General features: G+C 40.4%; 2 protein-coding genes across 10 annotated transcripts in view; one reads left to right on the top strand and one right to left on the bottom strand.

Annotated features, from left to right (window-relative positions):
- Nucleotides 1-13,141, top strand: part of prdm16 (PR domain containing 16) — a 175,564-nt gene extending 162,423 nt beyond the window's left edge. For 8 of the 9 annotated variants that reach the window (XM_056422493.1, XM_056422488.1, XM_056422490.1 and 5 more), the window contains 6 exons: nt 1,105-1,274; nt 1,405-1,482; nt 1,656-1,825; nt 3,438-3,609; nt 6,594-6,839; nt 9,806-13,141. In XM_056422493.1, coding sequence (XP_056278468.1) covers nt 1,105-1,274; nt 1,405-1,482; nt 1,656-1,825; nt 3,438-3,609; nt 6,594-6,839; nt 9,806-9,818 — 849 coding nt within the window. In that variant the 3' untranslated portion in view covers nt 9,819-13,141. Of the gene's footprint in view, nt 1-1,104; nt 1,275-1,404; nt 1,483-1,655; nt 1,826-3,437; nt 3,610-6,593; nt 6,840-7,355; nt 7,534-9,805 lie in introns of all 9 variants that reach the window. The other variant, XM_056422495.1, reaches the window with a different exon arrangement.
- A 3,477-nt stretch (nt 13,142-16,618) lies between these two features.
- LOC130199709 (uncharacterized) lies at nt 16,619-18,401 on the bottom strand. Its single transcript, XM_056423428.1, has 5 exons — nt 18,137-18,401; nt 17,943-18,014; nt 17,602-17,706; nt 17,277-17,408; nt 16,619-17,164 (listed from the first exon to the last, which is right to left on the bottom strand). The coding sequence occupies exons 1-5, from the start codon at nt 18,378-18,380 to the stop codon at nt 16,881-16,883; spliced, it is 837 nt and encodes a 278-aa protein (XP_056279403.1). The 5' UTR covers nt 18,381-18,401; the 3' UTR covers nt 16,619-16,880.
- Between the last annotated feature and the right edge of the window lie 1,864 nt (nt 18,402-20,265).

Here is a 20,265-nt window from a genome sequence, read left to right as displayed (position 1 = left end):
TAATCTGAGCTGGAAATCTGTGTCCTCTATCAACTGTGACTTTTCAAAACACTCATTTGGTGCATAGGCAGACAGATACATTGAGATAAAAAGAACATGCATTTTCATATATGGCTTTATCCATATATGTGTGTAGTTTGGACTTTACAAAATGATATGAGGAAAAACTAACAGGCATTAATTGTTTTCTGTAATTTAAAACAACAAAATGTTTAACGGCACCTCTTCTCCGTTACACACGCCCTGTACTTAACACATGTTAATCATCATCACATAATTGATCAATAGCCCCGCAATGAAAAGTTTTCGCAGGCATTTAAAACTTCTCATACCAGTGTGTCTCTGCTGTGATCCTCCCAGTTCTACAAAAACAATGCCACCTCTAATGCAGTCTCAAGTCGGAATTACCCTGCCCCCCCCCCCCCCCGCATGTTCTCAGACTGTGAATAAACACATCGAGACGGAGTGTCTGTCCTCGTCTCTCCCGTCCCGTATTCACTAAAAAAAGGAAGGATGTAAGCTGTTTTTGGCAAATAAACTCCTACATAACGGGCCCCTTTTGTTCACATGCTTGTAGGGGAGGGGAAGCGGCTATCAGTTGGGGGTATCTCAAACTGTATTGTACAGGTCCAATCAGGACTCTTGAATGCCTCATTTAGCCGGTCTGCCGGCCGGCAGCAGTATCTTCGGCAGAAGAACACAAGAACAAAGCACTGAAGCTGGAGGTTATGGTGTATGAGGGGGGTGGGGGACACTGGAGGAATCGTACTTGAGAATTTGTGAATGTGTTATAGGTCATGGAGGTGACTCGCCTTTGGCACAATTAACAAGGCTGAACTCTGATATGCTGCTTCCTCACAGCTTCCGTCTTCTTTCTCATTCCCTCGCTCCCTGTTTTTTCTGACATTGTGTCTTTGTTTTCAGGGCTTCCTTTGCTCTCTCTCTCTCCCTCTATATATATCTATATATATATATATGGCACTTGCTATATGGTGCTTTTAACTACAAGGTTTATGATTAAACATGTAATACACAAATACTGATTAAATCTTCTTCGTGTTTTTTACCTGTTCCCTTTTTTCTTGTTTTCTTCCATCTCCTCAGATGTCAGCCATGGAGAACATGACAGAGAAGCTTGAGAGCTTTGGCGCTCTAAAACTGGATGTGCCGCCCAATTCGCTTCACCACGCTCACCCACTGTTCAATTTCCGCTCACCACCACCTTCCCTCTCAGATGCCATCCTCCGCAAGGGCAAGGAGCGTTACTCCTGCAGGTAAGAACCCTGTGGTGCAGCGAGTCGTTTCCACTGTTGACCATGTTTACATGACTGCATGCTGTTTGCAGTAGAATACACTGATTACTTAACTGCCCTTTCCTCTTCCTTCACATTATTTTCCCTCCAGGTACTGCGGGAAAATCTTCCCTCGCTCTGCAAACCTGACCAGACACTTGCGGACACACACAGGGGAACAGCCCTACAGGTACTTTAGTCCAGTTCAGTCATCACAGATGCTCTCATTGATGGGTTTCCCTTCGTCTGCTTGTCTGCGTGGCATCTTTCTCACCTCAGCAGCGGGGTTATAAAACCACCGTGAACACTGCCTCCATCTCTGGTTGAAGGGCCGTCCTTGCTCACTATGTTATCCTTTGGCAGGTGTAAATACTGTGACCGCTCATTCAGCATCTCATCCAATCTTCAACGCCACGTTCGCAACATCCATAACAAGGAAAAACCCTTCAAGTGTCACCTGTGCAACCGCTGCTTCGGTCAACAAACCAACCTCGACCGCCATCTCAAGAAGCACGAGCATGAGAACATTCCTGGTCAGTTTGCAACATCTTTGACTGCATCTTTTCCCTGAGAAAAGGGAGGCTGTGAGAACTGAATTTGAGTTATTGACAGGAAGTTGGTGTTTGTGTTATTCAGTTTATTTGTATAGCCCAATTTCACAAATTACAAATTTGTCTCAGAGTGACACAGAGTTATGTTATTTGATTGAATAATGAATGTCTCATATTACCCATTTTGGATAATTGTAATTCGTTGCATATCCCATTTTTTAGAGCTTGGTACTGTGAATGATTTGAAGTTGGAAAATCACTTAATTAAAGAATTCACAATTGCTTTGCCTCCTACGTTGCCAAAAACAACCTTTGTATGCCCAGTATGGAGTTATACAACTCAATATGGATGGAGGAGAAACTTTTTAACTGAAAGATTATGTTTTTCAACACTTACATTCAAGTGATTCATGTTTCACAACTGTGCTAACATTTTTTATTTGAAATGACACCCTAATGAAACACAAAGCTTATGCTTCGTATTATAAACTAGTGGAGCTTAAACGGTTGTGACATCATCAACACACAAACTAACTTTCTCAATTGGTAAAGGGATGCAATTGAGTATGTTAATAAGAGGCAATTGTTTGTTGAGTGCCTATATATTTTGTTTACCGATGTATCCTTGATTGTCAAATTGAAGAAAGCAAATAGCATCTGCTAAAAGTATGCAATGAAAATTGCTAAAATACAGACTAGGAAAACGTACATAACTTAAGCAGAAGCACTGTTATTCTTGTTTCTTTAAAATTACACCATCCTTTACCCTTAAATACCACTGTGACTCCTCCAAGAGCAATGTTATAACATCTGTCATAAAAATAAGATAAATGAAGGCAAAATATTTTTCTAAATCTATAAATGTTACCTAAATATGAAGTCTTAAGTAGAGTTGGAGTGTGACGACAGTCAAACATGTCTTTTAGGAAAGAATAGAGGAGTGACCAGTACAGTTTGGTTCAGTTTATCTGGGCCAGAGTCACATCCTCTTCTTATAATAGTGTTTCTGGATTTAAAAAAACATGGACACAATTATGGGCTGCCCGTGTTTGAGGGTTAAGATGCGAACCATGAACTGCAACTTCCCAGTTCAAATCATGTCATCTCTCTACTCCTTATTTCTGATTCAGACTAATCTCATTTCAAGTGTCTGAAAAAACGTATTTCCTCAGTTAACTGTGATGTAACAGTGGAACTTTTCTGAACGTTATGTAAAATCATGCAAGAATTTGTAAGAACACAAATGATATAGAAGCCGTTTTGTTGAACTGTAACAAAGCTCGCCTTTTGTCACGGTTTATCTCCTACTCAAAATTCCGTAAACATTTCCCTGTTTGTTAAAATATGTTCGACCCAGTTTCACAACAACACAAAGTAGCACAATCTCATCCTTTTGATATATTGAAATGTGAATAATGTGTATAATAGTAATAACCACCATTATATTGAGCATTTTCTTATCTATTATGCATGTCTGATGATCATCAAACTAACCATGCTTGTGTGCGTGGTTGTGTGTGTGTGTGTGCGTGTGTGTGTGGCTGCTGTGTGGTTATGCGCGTGTGTGTGTGTGACTGCACGCTTTCCCCAACAGTGAGCCAACAGTCCGGGATGCTTTCCAACCTAGGAACCACCATCTCCTCCCCGAACTCGGAGCCAGACAATCATGCACTTTTAGATGAGAAAGAGGACTCATACTTCTCAGAAATCCGCAACTTCATTTCCAACAGCGAGATGAACCAGGCCTCCAGCTCAACGGATAAGAGGTAACAACACATCTTCAGTGATTATATTTGCTCCATGAAGCTAACCTTTGACTCCCCATGCCAATTCTTACTCAAACTGGATCTTAAACATTACTGTAATCCAAACTCGAAAGCAAAAAGGTGACATGTACCCCACTCTGACATTGTTGATATCCCTCCCCTTAGCAGGGCATGTCATCCTGACAAGGATGGAGGCGCAGAAACAAACACACACATTTTGTGAAACTCAAAGCAACAGTTGTTGTGCTCATCGTTTCTTTCTGCCTGTACACGAGCGTGGACACTATCACTTGGTGCACACTGCCCTCCGGTGGCTTGGATCTACATGGCAGTAGTCCCCGACAACAGATTTTACAACGCATACTGATGATGATAGTAGTTGCAGCTGCGTTGCACATTTATCTAAGTGCAGCTTTTAAGAGCCACTGGCATTTAGATTTAACAACAATTAAAATGCACTGCAGCCGCTTTGACTCCACAATTGAAACTTGTGCAGGCGTGAGTTGCTTCCAATGGTCTCTAATGCAATGTAGAACAGAGCGCACACACTGAGGTGGATGGAGTGTGTGTGACCTGCTGAGAACGGTTTGTAGTAAGGAATTTAAACATGTCAGCCGCGTGTAAAGCTTTACTGGAGCTGTCTTTGCCAGAAATTACAATTCATACCTGCTGTATGTAGCTGTAGTTGGTGAAGTACTCTGCTTACCATTAACTCTGGCAGGATTGATCATCATGTCTGTGTGTGTTTTCTTTTCTCCACTCTCAAGCCATAACTTGTGAAATTATGAAAAAGTTGGTCTATTTTTTAAACCGAGCACGCGTCAGAAAATAAGAGGATGAAATGTGTTTCTGTTCCAGCGTTAGTTTGCCTCTTTCCTTGACTCTACACACTCTTCATCTCACACTGTGAATTCCTTTCTGGTAGTCTCACTTTCCGTCTGTCTCTTTCTCCATCATTCCCCCCTCCTAGTTGTCAACATGCATTATGGCCAGCAGACCCAGTGGCAATTTAGCCCCTCTGCCATCTGGGATCAATACTCAGTCTCATCCACAACAAGCTGGCCTGACATTTTAATGTCGGTAATTATGTATTATTCTTTCTGTCCACCCACCAGACAGCCTGCTGTTTATTCTCCCTCTGAGTGACTTCAGTCAAACGCCGAGCACAAACCCACGTTCACGGATGGCTATCTGTAATCACTTTTAACCGCCCATGAAACCTATTTTCTCCCCTTTTTCAGCATCATAGCCAGTCAAAATAAAAGTCCCTGGTAGCTCTTGTTTTCACATGAAAACTTTGACACGTTTCCAAGCTGGGGATGTTGGAGATGCTGAGGCAGCACTGCTGCTTTAAGGGTGGGAAGTTTCAAAGACACAAGTTAGGGGGTTTAGATGACATAGACTATTATATTATATTCCCGGCACATAGTCTTGAAGGTTTAAGAGGTATCTGTCTCCTCGGGACCGTAATCCAGGTCATAATTAGGGCTGGAACGAGGCCCCTGGCCATGGCTCCAGTTCTATGGTTTGGATACAACTACAGTTGGAGCTGGTTCCTTGTCTGGGATTTGGCTACAATGGCTGGCAGTCTGGACTCTGAGGGGAACTCAGGTTTAGGAATTTATCTGGGAGATCCACTGATGATGGAGCTCTTCCCCCATCCACCCGCTATATCCATACCCCCGGCCAGCTAACACAAACACCCAACTGACGTGTTTAGACTAAATGACAAAACCCAGGGCCCCCCTGTCAGAGCTACGCTTCTTTCTCTGTACATAGGCATGGACTTTTCCCCCGCCAACCAGCTTTGAGATTTGATTATGGTGATATTTAATCTAGATTGAAAGAGGAGAAGTTTTCTCCCCCCCCCAAAAAAAAGTCCCCTTACCCGCATTTACCCACCCACTGTGTGTGTGACCCAATCCTGTCCCAGTGCACTCCTTCCCAGAGGTAATCCTGTCTGATTTGATAAATGTCCACTGTGTGGCAAAAATGGAAGGGGTAAATGTGCCGTCCCAGAGGAAATGATATCATGAGCCATGACATCGTGGTCTAGGGGTGATGGAGGGGGAGAGTCGGGGAGCTGGCTGGAAAATGTACAGATGGCAGGCCGTAATGGTGGTGTGCTGATAGCCTGTTTGCAGATCAGCCATCGTCTTCCCTCAGTCACACAGAGTATGTTCCACCATTACAGGGTGTAGAGTAGCCGGTCTGAAGCGAGCCATCTCCTGCTCCGTTTCCGAGGAACTGGTCAATTAATCATGTGGAGGCCGTTTGAAAAGTGCTCCGGGCAGACTGTCAGCAGCCATGTTGTTTGTGTGGACACTGGACTTGGACTGTGCATGCTGTCAACTGATTATTTAGGTTTGCTTGTGATGAGTCATTTCTTTTAGATGCTCAGGAAATGGTAGCAGCCACCGAGCTTTCGACTGGACAGAGAACTAACACTAAAACGGAAACCAATGTTTAAAACTAAACTCAAAGTCCTTCTCACTTTTCACTGTGATCAGAATTAAGAACAGCTCTCAGCTTTCGCAACGCGCATATAAGTTTGGGTTGAGATCATTTGAAAAAATAAAAGATAAATATATGCAGTAAAACCAGAGCTATGCTTCGTTTTAATTCCATTATTTCTCTTTCTCTAAAAAAAAACCCTGGCTACTCCACTGATTCAAAAGGTTTGCGTCTTTCTCCCTGGTTGCCGAGGTAAACTGAAGAACAGAAGAAACAACTTCAGACTGTTTATTTATTTTGCTTTGCACAACTTTAGAAACGTAGTTGTTTGCTTTTGTCACCATGTTGGAGATTTCTTTCAACAAGGGACATGCAGCACCACAGACTCGACACATTACTTCACATCTAACGTCTGTTTCTTATTCTGAAATGTCACTAAGTAATACGGGAGGAGAAAGGTAGTCTTTTCAGGATCGGTTGCCAACATCACTGACACTTCCTCTCTACTTTGACCTTTGATCCCTTTGCAGATCAGAGCAGGCTGAGGAGGAACGCCCATCCAGCCACTCTAAACTAGGTCTCCGGGGGCTAGAGGAGGAGGAAGAGGAAGTGGAGGGCGACGATGAGGAGGAGGAGGAAGGCAGCCTGACAGAGAAGTCTCACGACGAGGCGCCTGAGTCCCCGTCCCCTGTCACAACAGGAGTGTATGTGGAGGACGAGGAGGAGGAAGAGACGGAGACGGCTCCATTAGCGATGGGCTATGAACACACTCGCAGGTAACCATCTCGTTAATTATACGGAAAACCACAGAAGTCAGTGTTAATGGACACTAGTATACACGTAATAACCACAGCAAATGTGCCGCTTAGCTAGGAACACATCTTTAAACAGAAACAGACAGTTATATCTTCCTCGATTATAACAACTGCCACTCCTAAACAGCGGGCAGAAGTGAAACGGGGCTTGATACAGATTCCCTTCACAGACGCCCAAAACTAAAAAAAGACTCTTTCAGCTTCAGCTCCTACTCTTCTGTCCTTTTCCTTCTCTCAATTGATTCCTTCTACCAGTCCTTTTAATGACCGTACCTCTCCTTTTCTCTTCTCCTCATGTTTTCTTCACTATAACTTCCTCCTTTCCCCCCGCCCCCACCCCTCCCACTCCCCTCCACTGCATTAATTCTCTATCCATCCCTTCCCTTTCCATCCATTTACCCATCCATCTGTCTATTAACCAACCAACCATCCATACTCCCCTATTTCTGCCATCATCCATCCATCCACGGTGTGCAGGTGTATAGAGGAAGGCTCTCTCTTGGACCTGGAGGGTCTGCCCAGCTTTCCCAAGAGTCTGGAGGGGTTACGTAAAGCAGCCAGTGATGAGCAACCCTTTGATGTTAAAGACATATTTAACGCTTCAATAGAATCGGAGGCATTGAAAGAGACATTGTACAGGCAGGCTAAATCCCAGGTATGTGACGGGCTTATGTACGTCCATTAAAAGAGGGAAGGAAATGCACGTTGTTCTGCTTAGGCAGGAGGAAGGACAGCATGCATCCTGTGGCTGCAGAGAAGGGATGAGATAAGGTCAATATGATGATCCATCGTCTTTTCGTGGAGTCATACTGTGAGGAAATCATAGATTGAGATATCGCGATACACAATATTGAATTATTCATCCAAATTGCTGATAACAACCATACTATCTTACATTTTATATAAATCTGAATTTAATATTTATTAATTTCTCTATAATTTCACTTAAATAAAATGAAAAAATACTTTTCACTTATCTATATTTGAGAAAGTAACTCACGTAGTAGATAAAAATAGGCTTTTCCATGTGGTTATTTCAGAATATAGCATATTTATTTTGTTGAATCACCAGAAAACTTGCTATATCATGATATATATATACATATATATATATATATATATATATATATGTATATATCGTTAATGACATATATATGATGTTGACCATATAGCTATATGGCTTCTTTTACATTTCCAGATGCTTTAAGGAAAGAAAAAACTAATTCAGGCTAAATCTGGCCCTAAAAAGTGCCTCTTGTCCTGCTTCCTCTCGTCTTTTCCTCTCACTTTACTCATATTACCTGTTACCTTCTCTTTACTGTGATCTTCAGTCTTAAACCAGTCTAATGAAGAACATAATTACTGGGTATATTGTCAAAAAATCATGGTAATTTGAAAACTCTGTTTCAATATGAGCACATTAATCAACTAATAATATGTCTTATGTAGAATAATGAAGATTGAGCTTTCAGCATAGGGCCGCTAGAAGGCCAATGACAGCAGGCGTATGGTCTGCCGTCCCTGAACGTGACATGAAATGCATTTATTATATTTTAATCCTAAATGCTCTGTTTGATACTTTCTCTTTAAGTAGTCTGCATTTAATACATTAAGCTTGGCTACTTCATCAAGCTGTGCTGTTACCTAATGTTATCAATGTTAGTGGACACCTTGGCAGTGTAATGCAGAAGTTTAAATGGAAATGATATTTTGTATCTGTGCACTTTTCCTGTACAGCGATCATTAATACTGGCTCGTTAAATTGTCAACAAAACTGTGAGAACCTTGAGAACTTTGTGTAGTATGTCAGAAAAATACGAATAGAGTAAGTCATAAAATAAGTGTTTAAAAAAAGTAATGTATGAGATAAAAATCTCTTCGAAAAAAGTATAAGATGTCATTAAAAAAATCATTAAAATGTCAGGGTATGGTATATGTCATACACAATATCATAAAAAAGTCATGGTATGGTATGTCATACAAAGTGTCATAAAAAAGCCATGGTATGGTATGTCATAGAAAATGTCATTAAAAAAAGTCATGGTATAAATGGTATGTCGTAAAAAGAAATATAATGCAAAAAAATAATTGTACAGAATGTCATAAAAACTACCAGAGTTTAGTGTGACATATACACTACCGTTCAAAAGTTTGGGGTCATCCAGACAATTTTGTGTCTTCCATGAAAACTCACTTTTATTTATCAAATGAATTGAAAATTGAATAGAAAATATAGTCAAGACATTGAAAAGGTTAGAAATAATGATTAATATTTGAAGTATTAATTTTGTTCTTCAAACTTCAAGCTCAAAGGAAGGCCAGTTGTATAGCTTATATCACCAGCATAACTGTTTTCAGCTGTGCTAACATAATTGCACAAGGGTTTTCTAATCAGATATTAGTCTTCTAATATGATTAGCAAACACAATGTACCATTAGAACACTGGAGTGATAGTTGATGGAAATGGGCCTCTATACACCTCTGGAGATATTTCATTAGAAACCAGACGTTTCCACCTAGAATAGTCATTTACCACATTAACAATGTAGAGAGTGTATTTTTGATTAATGTTATCTTTATTGAAAAAACAGTGCTTTTCTTTGAAAAATAAAGACATTTCTAAGTGACCCCAAACTTTTGAACGGTAGTATATATATATATATATATATATATATATATATATAAATATATGTCACAAACAAACAAAAGAAAATATGCCATACAAATGTCATAATGTATATGCCACTAAAACTGTTATTAAATGTCCCAGTAGAGTATGCCCTTAAAAATAAATCCTGATCATTAAAACATGTTAGTATATAGTTTTCTATAAAGATGACATTTGACAGAGAAGTGTTCCTAACAGTGAGTGTGTGTGAACGCGTTGCGTGTTACTTAAAGGTCTTCTGCATCTCTTCTCCCACAGGCTTATGCAATGATGCTGTCTCTCTCGGAGAGCAACCCTTTGCACGCGCCCTCCCAGAGCTCCCTGGACGCTTGGCTGAGCATGGGAGGTGGACCGTCCGAGACGAGCAGCTTTCACCCGCTCAACCACATCTAGACCAGAGAGCGGAAAGGGCAGGAAGAGTAGGAGGAACTTTGCTTTTCGCAAACGGACAGAACGAGAGACAAGAGTGGGACACGAGTCTTGAGAAACGTGGACGCCATACGGACGTTATTGCGTGTCACCAATAGATAGAAGGAATAGTGTTTGCGTGTGTCTGTGTGTGAATGTGTGAGTGTAGAAGTGAGTAAAAGAGAGGAGGGAGAGATTCTCAAAAAGAAAGCACTGCTCAGCTCCTGTTGATGTGAAGGACATGCTAAATGCTTCTCAACAGCATTGACTCTCTGCGTTACTCTGATCCTCCCCACGTCCACGAGGCTCCCTCCAGCCCCACAGAGACCCAGCGTCGGGCTCTCAAAGACACTTACGTATGTCTCTAAAGTCTGTGTACACCGCCGACTACAAGCACTGCAGCATCCGCCCTGCATTAGCACTGCATGTCCACACGGTGTCGCTGTTTCACCGGGAACATAGTGGGCGCGTGCACTATCGTCTCCAGGTTTCCGCCACCAACCCCGGGCGAGTCACGTGCTGATCTCATTTCAGTTCGAACTGCAGAATCAACAATAGCGCCACACTAAATGTTACTTGAGGGAATACAAGTTCCAGTAGACTGTTGATTTTTTTTTTATGATTACACGGAGAATGATGTTCAATGTTCAAATGTGCACAGCAACTGGTGATTTTGATGAGCTATCTGGGACACTAGCCATTGTAATTGGTTACCCAATTTGATCATGCTGAAAATGAATTCAAATCATAATCAAAAAATGAGGAAAGTCTTTCTCTGCTTGTTTATTTCATCGTCATTTGTTAATTTTATTTACTTCCTCTCTTAGATACCACAGTATTGGTTTTTTTTTGTAGGCACCACAGTGCTAAATTGTTAATATAATTATTTTAGAGAAGGACCAAAATTCTATGATATTGACATATGATGTACAAAATAACCTAGATGTTCAGAGCAAGAATGGTGTGTGCCAAATAACCCATAGAAAATGTGTTGTTCTCTGACAATCATTTCATTTCCAAGGGGCTTGCATTTGCTGTCAGTTTTTTTTCTTTCTTCTTCTTCTTATTACGCTCTTATATATTTGATTTCAGAAATATGTGTGTATGTATTTATTGTTGGTTGTTTTGTCATGACTGGAGGAGTAAAAATGAAGGCATGTCATTTTATACCTCCTTTCTTGATACTGAAGGAATGAACGCCAGAAATTGAGAGAGATTCAGAATCTCTTTTAAAGCGTTAGTGTGCCAAAATGGAAAGAACCCATGAAATTAATTGTTTTTATTTATAGTGAAAGATAGCTGTAGTTAGCTTTAGATCCTATTTGGCAATGTATCGTCCTGCAGTGTTTAGTTTTTTTTTCTTTTCTTGTTTCTGATCAACAATTTTACCCAGTATGCTGAATGTGTCTTGTTCAAATTAGTATTATGGGGTTCAAACTTGGACATCGTTCATAAATGTCAGAAAAGGGCATTGCTTTTCCTCACATTATTGAATCTGACGAGTTTCTACCACATCAAGCTCCCGTTCCCCTCTGTTTTTCATTTGATATATGTTGCGTAAACAATGAATATTCTTTTTTTAATTAGTTGTTCTTTATTGGTCCAAAAGTCTAAAACACTCAGTCACGTCAGAATGAACATCTAGTCGTCGCTGCACTGAAACGACAGAAGAGCCGGTCCTCAATAAAAGAAATGAAAGCAAGGTCTCCTGAAACCAAAAAAAAGGGTAAACCTAACCACAGATAGCGTTAAATTTAATATCATAGTATGCTGGTTTGTCCATACAAAACGTGCAGAACAATATCTTCATTTTTCCATTCTGGACAGGGAAAGCAGAAACACTTGATCATGACATAAACTTCATATTCCCTGATATTCTTCTCAGATCATAATAACATCTCATGGGGTCTATGGAGGGCGTGACTCGTGTGTACTGCAGATGTGCATTGTTGATAATTGTTGCCTTGGTCCTCCCTGCATACTGGGACTCACAGAACTAGGCCTGACACTTCCCACTAGAACTTAAACCACATGGGTCCAAGCCATGCATTGATCGGGCTTAGGTCTCTAGAAGTAGAACACAGATGCATTTTCAGACTAGTTTCACTTTCGGAAAAGTAAGCAGCTGGAGCTCGACATGAAGAGACAAGAACATTCTGGAACAGAAGCACTGTAATTTGTATTCACAACAGCAGGTGTGATGCTGATGAGGACTGCTGCATCATCTCATTTTTTCTAAAGACAGAAGTCTTTTTTATAATTCTACTGAATGAGATTTCATTCATGATAAACACATTGTTTTCTCAAGTCGTGGTTATAAAATGTAAAGGCTTGGGTTGCTAAGTTTTTAGTTTAGGTGACTATATGTAGTAATTCATGTCATGGACTACTGTAATAAGTACGCGCTGTGTAAAGCAAAAGAATCGAAGGCATTGAAGTATTCCATTTTGCCAACTTCAGAAAGTATTCTGGCAGATGGTCGCTGAAATATGTTTCAGCATAATAGAACATGGTTGCTGTTTTCCCCCCACTGTTACAGGAGAAAGTAAAAATATACATATTGTTTCTTTTTAACTGTATAGTATTTTAAAGAATGAAAAAAAAAAACAATGGTGCATTTGTCTGAAGAAAAAAAAAATCATTGAAAAAATATGGGTTTAAATGGATGGTGCTTGTTTTGTTTGAATCTGAGTTGTATATCGCCTCTGTTATGTTTATGGAAAACAAAAAAGATATTGTGCATGACGTGTTTAGCAGTCATAATGATGTCCATTTGTGAAATGTGTATCAAATCAAAAAATGAGAAAAAAAATGAAGAAAAAAATAAATCCGTAGATGCACTTATTGTACATGTGGTTAGTTTGGTAGGTTTGACTTCAAGTTCTTGACTGCCTTACCGATGTTTGGGCAGGTGGCTCTGAATGACATTAGAAAAGAGTTGTGGGAGAAGACATAATGAAAAACAATAAAGGATTGTAGAATAATATTGAACAATTCTGAAAATTGCAGTTCTTTTGATGCTTGTGATTATTGAAATGTACTTTAGAGAAATTTCATTGAAAAGATATGACTCTGACGTTAATTCTGTAGAATAGCAATGTATACCAAATGTAATCTTTCCAATGCTATGAAGAATTTATACATGAAATTGATATGCAATAAAACCTGTGTGCTTTTTAAATGACATTTCCGATGCGTATTTGTGAGCCGTCAGCATCTGTCAGGTTAGGAATGACCACATATAGCACCAAGAATTAACATTTATTTTTACAATCAACACTTGATTGTAAAGCACTCTGAAACAAATTTGTAATTTGTGAAAATGGGCTGTACAAATAAATTGAATTGAAACTGAATTGATGATGAAGGCAAGACGTGGCCACGCCTCCACCTCTCAAATGTAGCGGGAGTTGCTGTTTGTCCTCAACTCTGGTCTGGTTGGCTAAATTTAACAATCGATATGGATATGGAAGATATTTTGTTGGATGTGTGCACTTTTCCTGTCCAGCCCTTTCTATGTGCCGGCTCCTTCAAATTAGCACACAGGAAACTATTGCGCTTTTTCTCCATTAGATTTATTTGACAGCTTAAGTTATTTTGAAGATTCAAATAAAGTCATTAAAATGAGCACATGACACATTAATGCATCAATAATTGTAGGAAGAACAATATAATTATTCTAAGTTTAGCCATTCTACGTTACATATAGTTTTGGTAAGTATATAATGATGTTCATACTGTTTGTTCTTTTTCTGCATGTTAATAGTTTACTGGAAAAACAATAGGGTTCCCACAAGTGTGTGATGTGCATTGGCCAGAACCATCTCTCTCTCTCTCGCTCTCTCTGAGCGTGAGCACGGAGGTTGTGAGCTGAGAGCGGTATATTGGTGTTTAGCGGTGGTTTTCCTTGTTACCTTCGCATTGAAAATGCGGAAGGTAATGTTTTGATCGCCGTGTATTTATTTATTTATTTATTTGTATGCGTGTTCCTCGCGAAACAAAAAAAGTTTTAAACCGAATCGCATGAAATTTGGTCGGATGATTGGTTATTATCCGGGGACCATTTAACTAGATTTTGGGATCAATCGGGACAAAGGTCAAGGTCAAGGTCATGGAAAGGTCAAAATCTTCTTTTTACCATAGCACGGTCAATTGTTATCCAATTGCCATGCAACTAATGCAAACATGTTCATAATTCAATGCCCAATCTTGTGATATGCGAAGGTATGCGCTCTACCGAGTGCCCATTCTAGTTAGTGAATGTAAAAGTGCGGTATGTGTGCTGTGAGTCACGGGGATGTTTGTGTGTGAGACTGCGGGTGCACGGAGGGTTTTGGTGTGGGCGTGTGTGTGTGTGTGTGTTGGCGCAGCCGGCTAGCGGCGTGCTAGCGGCGTGTCGGATCTGAGCTTGCTGACACGGGAGGGTTTTGATTATCCAGTGTATATTCCATTTGGGAACCGAAAATGTTTGTTGGTGGGCGAGAGGGACATCAGGCCAGGGACTGCCCCAAGAAAAGAGCCGCTCAGCAGAACACTGACGAAGCAGCTTCTGAGAGGCAGAACCAGGAGGGGACTGGTGTAGTCCAGCAGTGTGTGGAGAAGAAGGAGGGGGAGACCGGTGAAGTCCAGCAGAGTGATGAGGAGGAGGAAGAGGAGGAGGGGAACAGGTGTCAACGATTTTGTGTTGACAGAAAGCAAGGTGGACATGGAGGAGGAGGAGGAGAGCCGCAAAGTTCCCCATTTAAAGAGGAAATACGGAGAGGAGAGCTCTCAGGTTATAGAAAGTGTTAAGAATATAAAATACATACATAGTACCCCATGTCCCTCACTTTGCATTAAGGCCCCGAAGCACCATACCTTGTGTCCTTCTATGGCTTCTATGGTTTTGGAACATACTGACATTGCCGCATAAGAAGCACAGACAGGTACAAACCCTTCTTGACCTCGGCCAGAAGATGACACATCCACACAGGGAGGACAATCAGGCACGCTGGGGAATACAAGGCACGAACTATGCACAACACCCCCACACAGGGAGGACAACTCGGAACTCTGTGCAACCCTTGGCTCTGACCTCACCCTGACCGCTCAGTCGTAGAATTGAGATTTAATAAGAGCCGTACCTGTCACCGTCAAATAACTTGTTTATGAAAGCAACTATCTGTTGCTTTTCATAAACAAGTTCTTTGACGGTGCCTTTTAGTTTCTATTATATTAAAGAAACCAGCACCTCAATAGTAGAAACTGCACAGCTCCTGCTTTAGATGGAGAACAACATACACACACACTGATTATGACGATGGCGAGAAGATCGTGAGCCCAGAGGGTGGGACCACCCTGAGCTCCAACGATGAGACGGACAAAGTTTAGACAGAGTGACGTCTCCATCTATATTATCCAATCATGTTTGCTCTTAAAGATTATAAAGTCATGTTCTCCTTGAGAACTTGAGTCTGTTATCGAACGATGTTTTTAGCTGACTTCATCCAGGCCCGTGCTGCACGTTAAATATTGTGTGTCTTCGGACTTTTTGTTCTTCCACACTTGATTAAATCCACTTTGTTTTGAATTTGACTTTGCCGTCCTGGTCATCTTTTCCCAACCTTCGACAAAAGTAACGGCGGACAGGAGGAAGACACGAAAAAGGGGAAAAGAGTCCAAGTCCGGTATGGAGGAGGACTCTGATGATGAGTCTTTGTTCTACAGTGTAGAGCAAATACAGTCTTTTCTCCGGAGGACTAAACACATGTAGGATGTGAAGGTGGAAGATCACTTCCCAGACAGAGACAAATTCTACATCTCTACCTGTTTCTTCGCGGCCAAGAAGGACGGAGGAGGTTTCACAAAACAGTTCTACAGACTGAAGAAGACCCTGTGTTTCTGGAGAAAGGGGCCAGGATGGAGTTCCAGGACAGCGCGACACCGGGGCCCAGCAGCATGCTGTGCTCCTCTGGGACCACCACCCTGAAGAAGGTGGTGTGACAGGCCTAACCGGCCTGCTACAGCAGAGTGAAGGGGCCGGACAGGAAGCACTTTCCTGTCTTCTATAGAGTGGATTGACTAGTTTATTTTTGATGAGCATGAGCATCATGGACGATTTCTTTGAAGATTGGTGCTGCAGTTATGTTTGATGTGTGTTAGAAGTAATTTTGTTTCTATTGTGCTTATTATATCATAAAGGTTTTCTAAAAATCCCCCAAAATCTCTCTCTCTCTCTCTCCACATACCATACAATTTACATACGTATGTTACATTTTTACAAACTTCAGCTCAGTTGTTCTTTATTCCTGAAGTGCATCAACAGCCAGCAATAACAATACCTCTATTCGATAAAAAATAAGAACAAATAAATAGTGAATGAAAAGGCAGCACGAAATGTAACGGGAACATTAAAGTTGTAAAAGTAGAGATCCAAATTCTAGATTTAACCAATTGTGTATTGAATAACAGGGTCACAATAATGTCATTAATGGTCAAGTCAGTTTAAATCACATTATAATTCCTCGCTGTGTCGAGGAAGAAAAGTTAAATTGACGTTTGAGTAGTAGGTAACTTCAATCATACGTACTTCATACTACTTTTGAAATGTAACATTTTGTAATATTATTTATTATAAAATACATTTATTTGTCACAATGTTGAAGAAAAGTCCACAGATTGTCATGCAGTGATATCATGCTTTTATTCAAATGTAAGAGAACATGAAAATAATACAATATATATTATTTACACATTAAAAGTTGTCATCAAGTTTCATACCCGGGCTAAATACCGAAAGACCAAATTAATGACATTTTTATTATGAAAAAGAGTATTGTTGTTATGCAGTGTCCATGCAGGAAAAAAATGATGACATTTTTATAATACATGGCTGGAGTGTGCACCACAATCTTAGAATTGAGCAAAACAAAGGTCTGTTTCTCTTTCACATGGGGAAAAGCAGAAAACCACTGAAGGTGCTTTGATGAGGTTCATTGTCAAATATGTTTGTGTTCGCCCAGAGACGCAAAAACACGACATCTCCGACCTCTAGAAGCAGCGTGGCGCCATTGGCAGAGCTGGGATTGTGGCCTGTCTGAGACTCATATGCAACAAAAATCTGCTCTCCATTCCTGACCAACAAAGCACCTGAACCATGTGAAGCTCCTCCATTTCCAGTCAAGTAGAACTCAAAGTGGTAGGCTCCTCTTACTGGTGCAGTGAACAAACCTGTGGGACAGTTGTTGTCAGTGCATCATTAGCCGTTTATGATCTGGTTGAAGCACACAGCAAAACAAGTCAATTGAAATATAAAACATTTTTAATTATTAAATTCAATTACCTGTGGTTGGGCAGTAGGCGTTTCCGATATTCGTGACAATGTATTTGAAGACCAGAGGAACGAACGTGTTAAATGGTCCAATAGTTCCAGAGCCTGAAGCCAACAGAGAGGCTGAGAAAGCCACCCGTTTGACTGAGATACACAGAGAGAAGAAAACTCATTTTAAAGGGTGACGTTATGGAAATAATGACAACATTGACCATGACAATAATGAGCTTATTTAATAAAAACACTGCATTATTCTGTGTATTATTATCACCATTATATATAAGGTTTTAAATGATCTATGACAACCAAACTGTTAAAATAGCTGATTTTAACTCACCTTCATCGGTTCTTTTCAGAGCCTCCACCTGGCTTTCTGTGATATTTGTCCTGGCGTTCATGTTGATCAGCTCTGCTGCCTGGGCTGAAATCAAGGACGATTGGTCTGCAATAGAGAAGATATTTGACGGTTAAAAGTATTTCATCATTAATTTTTTATTTGGTTGTGCTTTAGCCACTGAAAACCTGGATATTGTTCAAATAAATTACTTAAAACTATCCAGAAAAATTTGGTAAAATCCTGTATGTACAGGAAAAAAACGTTTTATACTGTTCCCATTGTCTCGAATATATCATTTTGACTTAGAACGTTTCAGCATTGCTCAATATGTATACATCAACCTTTTAGCTGCTGCTTCAGCTTGTCCACCTCAGGCTTTTGTACCTCCTGTTCTCTCAGCTTGGCTGCCAGTACTGAAAAAGAAAAGAAAAAGGAGAAGAAAAAAAGGATTTAATGACAGGACATATTCTTTGTAAACAATATTTGGCTCCTCTCTGTAATAACACATTAACACAACAACCTAACACTACTGTACCTTCATTTTCTCTCCATAAGTGCCTAATCTCCACCGTCTGTTCAGCCAACAAGACGCTCATGTCTCGCAGCACAGCATGGATGTCTGGTGGGCAGATCTGCTGCTGGTTCGAGGTCTTTGTTGCTTCTCTTCCCTGGGATTCGGTTTGCTTTCCATGTATTTCATTGTCAGTCTGTGTCTGAAGTTGAGCTGCAGAGAGAGAGCAGATCAGCAGCAACAGTGGAAAACACATCGTCCTCTCCATTCTCAAAGTGGCGCTCTATGCATGAAGTTCTACTAATAATCAGCCTTAAATGAGTTTGTCTGCTGATAAATCATTAATAGAAACAACCTTTTGATAAGACAAGCACGTCATCTGAAAAACAAGACTCAAACATTAAGTATGTATTTGTTTCTGTAATTGGAACATAGATCCAATCCTTGAATATTAGTTTATCGAAATTAATATATATGTTATTATGCATCATATCGTTAGATTATATATATGTATTCTCAATGGTGTGTTCTTGAATCCCACCATGTCATTTTGGGAATCGCAATTACATTTCTACCATGATGATTATCAAAAGTTAAAATCATTGTTCGAGAGGTTCCAAGTCAAACACTACTTTACTTTAAGACAACAATTCAAGGTTAAAAAAACATTATCATAGCTGTTCAAACATTAATGGAACAGTGAGATAGTGTGACCTCCCTGAGGTTGTTAATAAGCAGAATTATCAGAAACCCAAGATAGAGTAATAAAGAACAATGTTCTCCCTTTGCTCCCTCAATAAATCCAGCTCACTAAAGATAGTCAGCTTCACCTCAGCCTCAATGCTCTTAACTGGAATTAGGTCCCTCCCAAAAAACGTGCTATGTCATAATGTCATAATATGATTGTCGAGTTTCACAACTCAAAATGGAGATTGCAAATTCAATGTCTGTCACAGATTAAATATAGAGGATCAATGTTGAAGTTTAGTTAACTAACTTTCAGTTACAAAATTCTAATAAAAAGTATTTAGCTTTAATAATGAATTGAATGAGTACAGACGTGCAATTACACCCTTACACAAAACGCGTTGCCCGTTTCTGAGATACAAATAATACATCAATACATAATCTGTATAAGTGAGGATACAAAGTAATGAATAAAAGTGCCAATGTTCTCCATAGGGTCAGTAGGTCAGAGTGTTCTGGCTATAGCTTTAATTTTAGAATCCATGGTCCATGGATCAAGAATCACTTTTAAAAGTCTTCTCTTAACCTACAAAGCCTTGATTGGTGATGCACCATCATATCTTAAGGAGCTTGTAATACCATATTGCCCCACGAGAGAGCTGCGCTCACTAAATGCGGGGCTACTTGTAGTTCCTAGAGCAGGGGTCAGGAACCTTATTGACTGGGAGAGCCATCAAAGCAAAATATTTCTAAATATATTTCATTGAGAGCCACATAGTATTTTTAACGTATGCTAAATTATATATGTCTTGCTTTTAATGCGACTTCTGGTGCTGCGTGATGCTAGGGGGGGGGGGGGGGGGGGTGCAGGTGGTGCGCGCCGGCATCGGAGCTCTGCGGCGAGACGGAGAGCCGAGAAGTGTTAACGCGACACGTAGAAACAGAATGACATGCTGCTGTGTAGATGCTGTGTAGAGACAATCAATAACAGACGTTTAGTTTAATAAAAGAACAAAGACATCTTTAAGAAAAGGACCTTAAATTACTTCTGCTGTAATCTGGCGCGATAGAGAAAATTACAGGGGGGCGGGCGTAGATTATTTTTTTTCAACTCAAAATTATCTGGGAGCCATATGACGTCACCGGAAGAGCCATATATGGCTCGCGAGCCATAGGTTCCCGACCCCTGTCCAAGAGTCTTAAAAAGTAGGATCGGAGCCAGAGCCTTTAGTTATCAAGCTCCTCTTCTATGGAACCAGCTTCCACCTTCAGTCCGGGAGGCAGACACAGTCACCTCGTTTAAGAGTCGACTTAAGACTTTCCTCTTTGACAGAGCTTATAGTTAGGGCTGAATCAGGTTCACCTGGTCCAGCCCCTTGATATGCTGCTATAGGCTTATAGCTGCTGGGGGACGTTTAGGATACACTGAGCACCTACCTCCTCTTTTCTCTCTCCTTATGGATGAA

The sequence above is a fragment of the Pseudoliparis swirei genome, chromosome 9 (assembly GCF_029220125.1).
Source record: "Pseudoliparis swirei isolate HS2019 ecotype Mariana Trench chromosome 9, NWPU_hadal_v1, whole genome shotgun sequence".
Taxonomy (NCBI): domain Eukaryota; kingdom Metazoa; phylum Chordata; class Actinopteri; order Perciformes; family Liparidae; genus Pseudoliparis; species Pseudoliparis swirei.
Note: the sequence above shows the minus strand (reverse complement) of the source record. Positions and strands in the feature narration are given on the sequence as shown.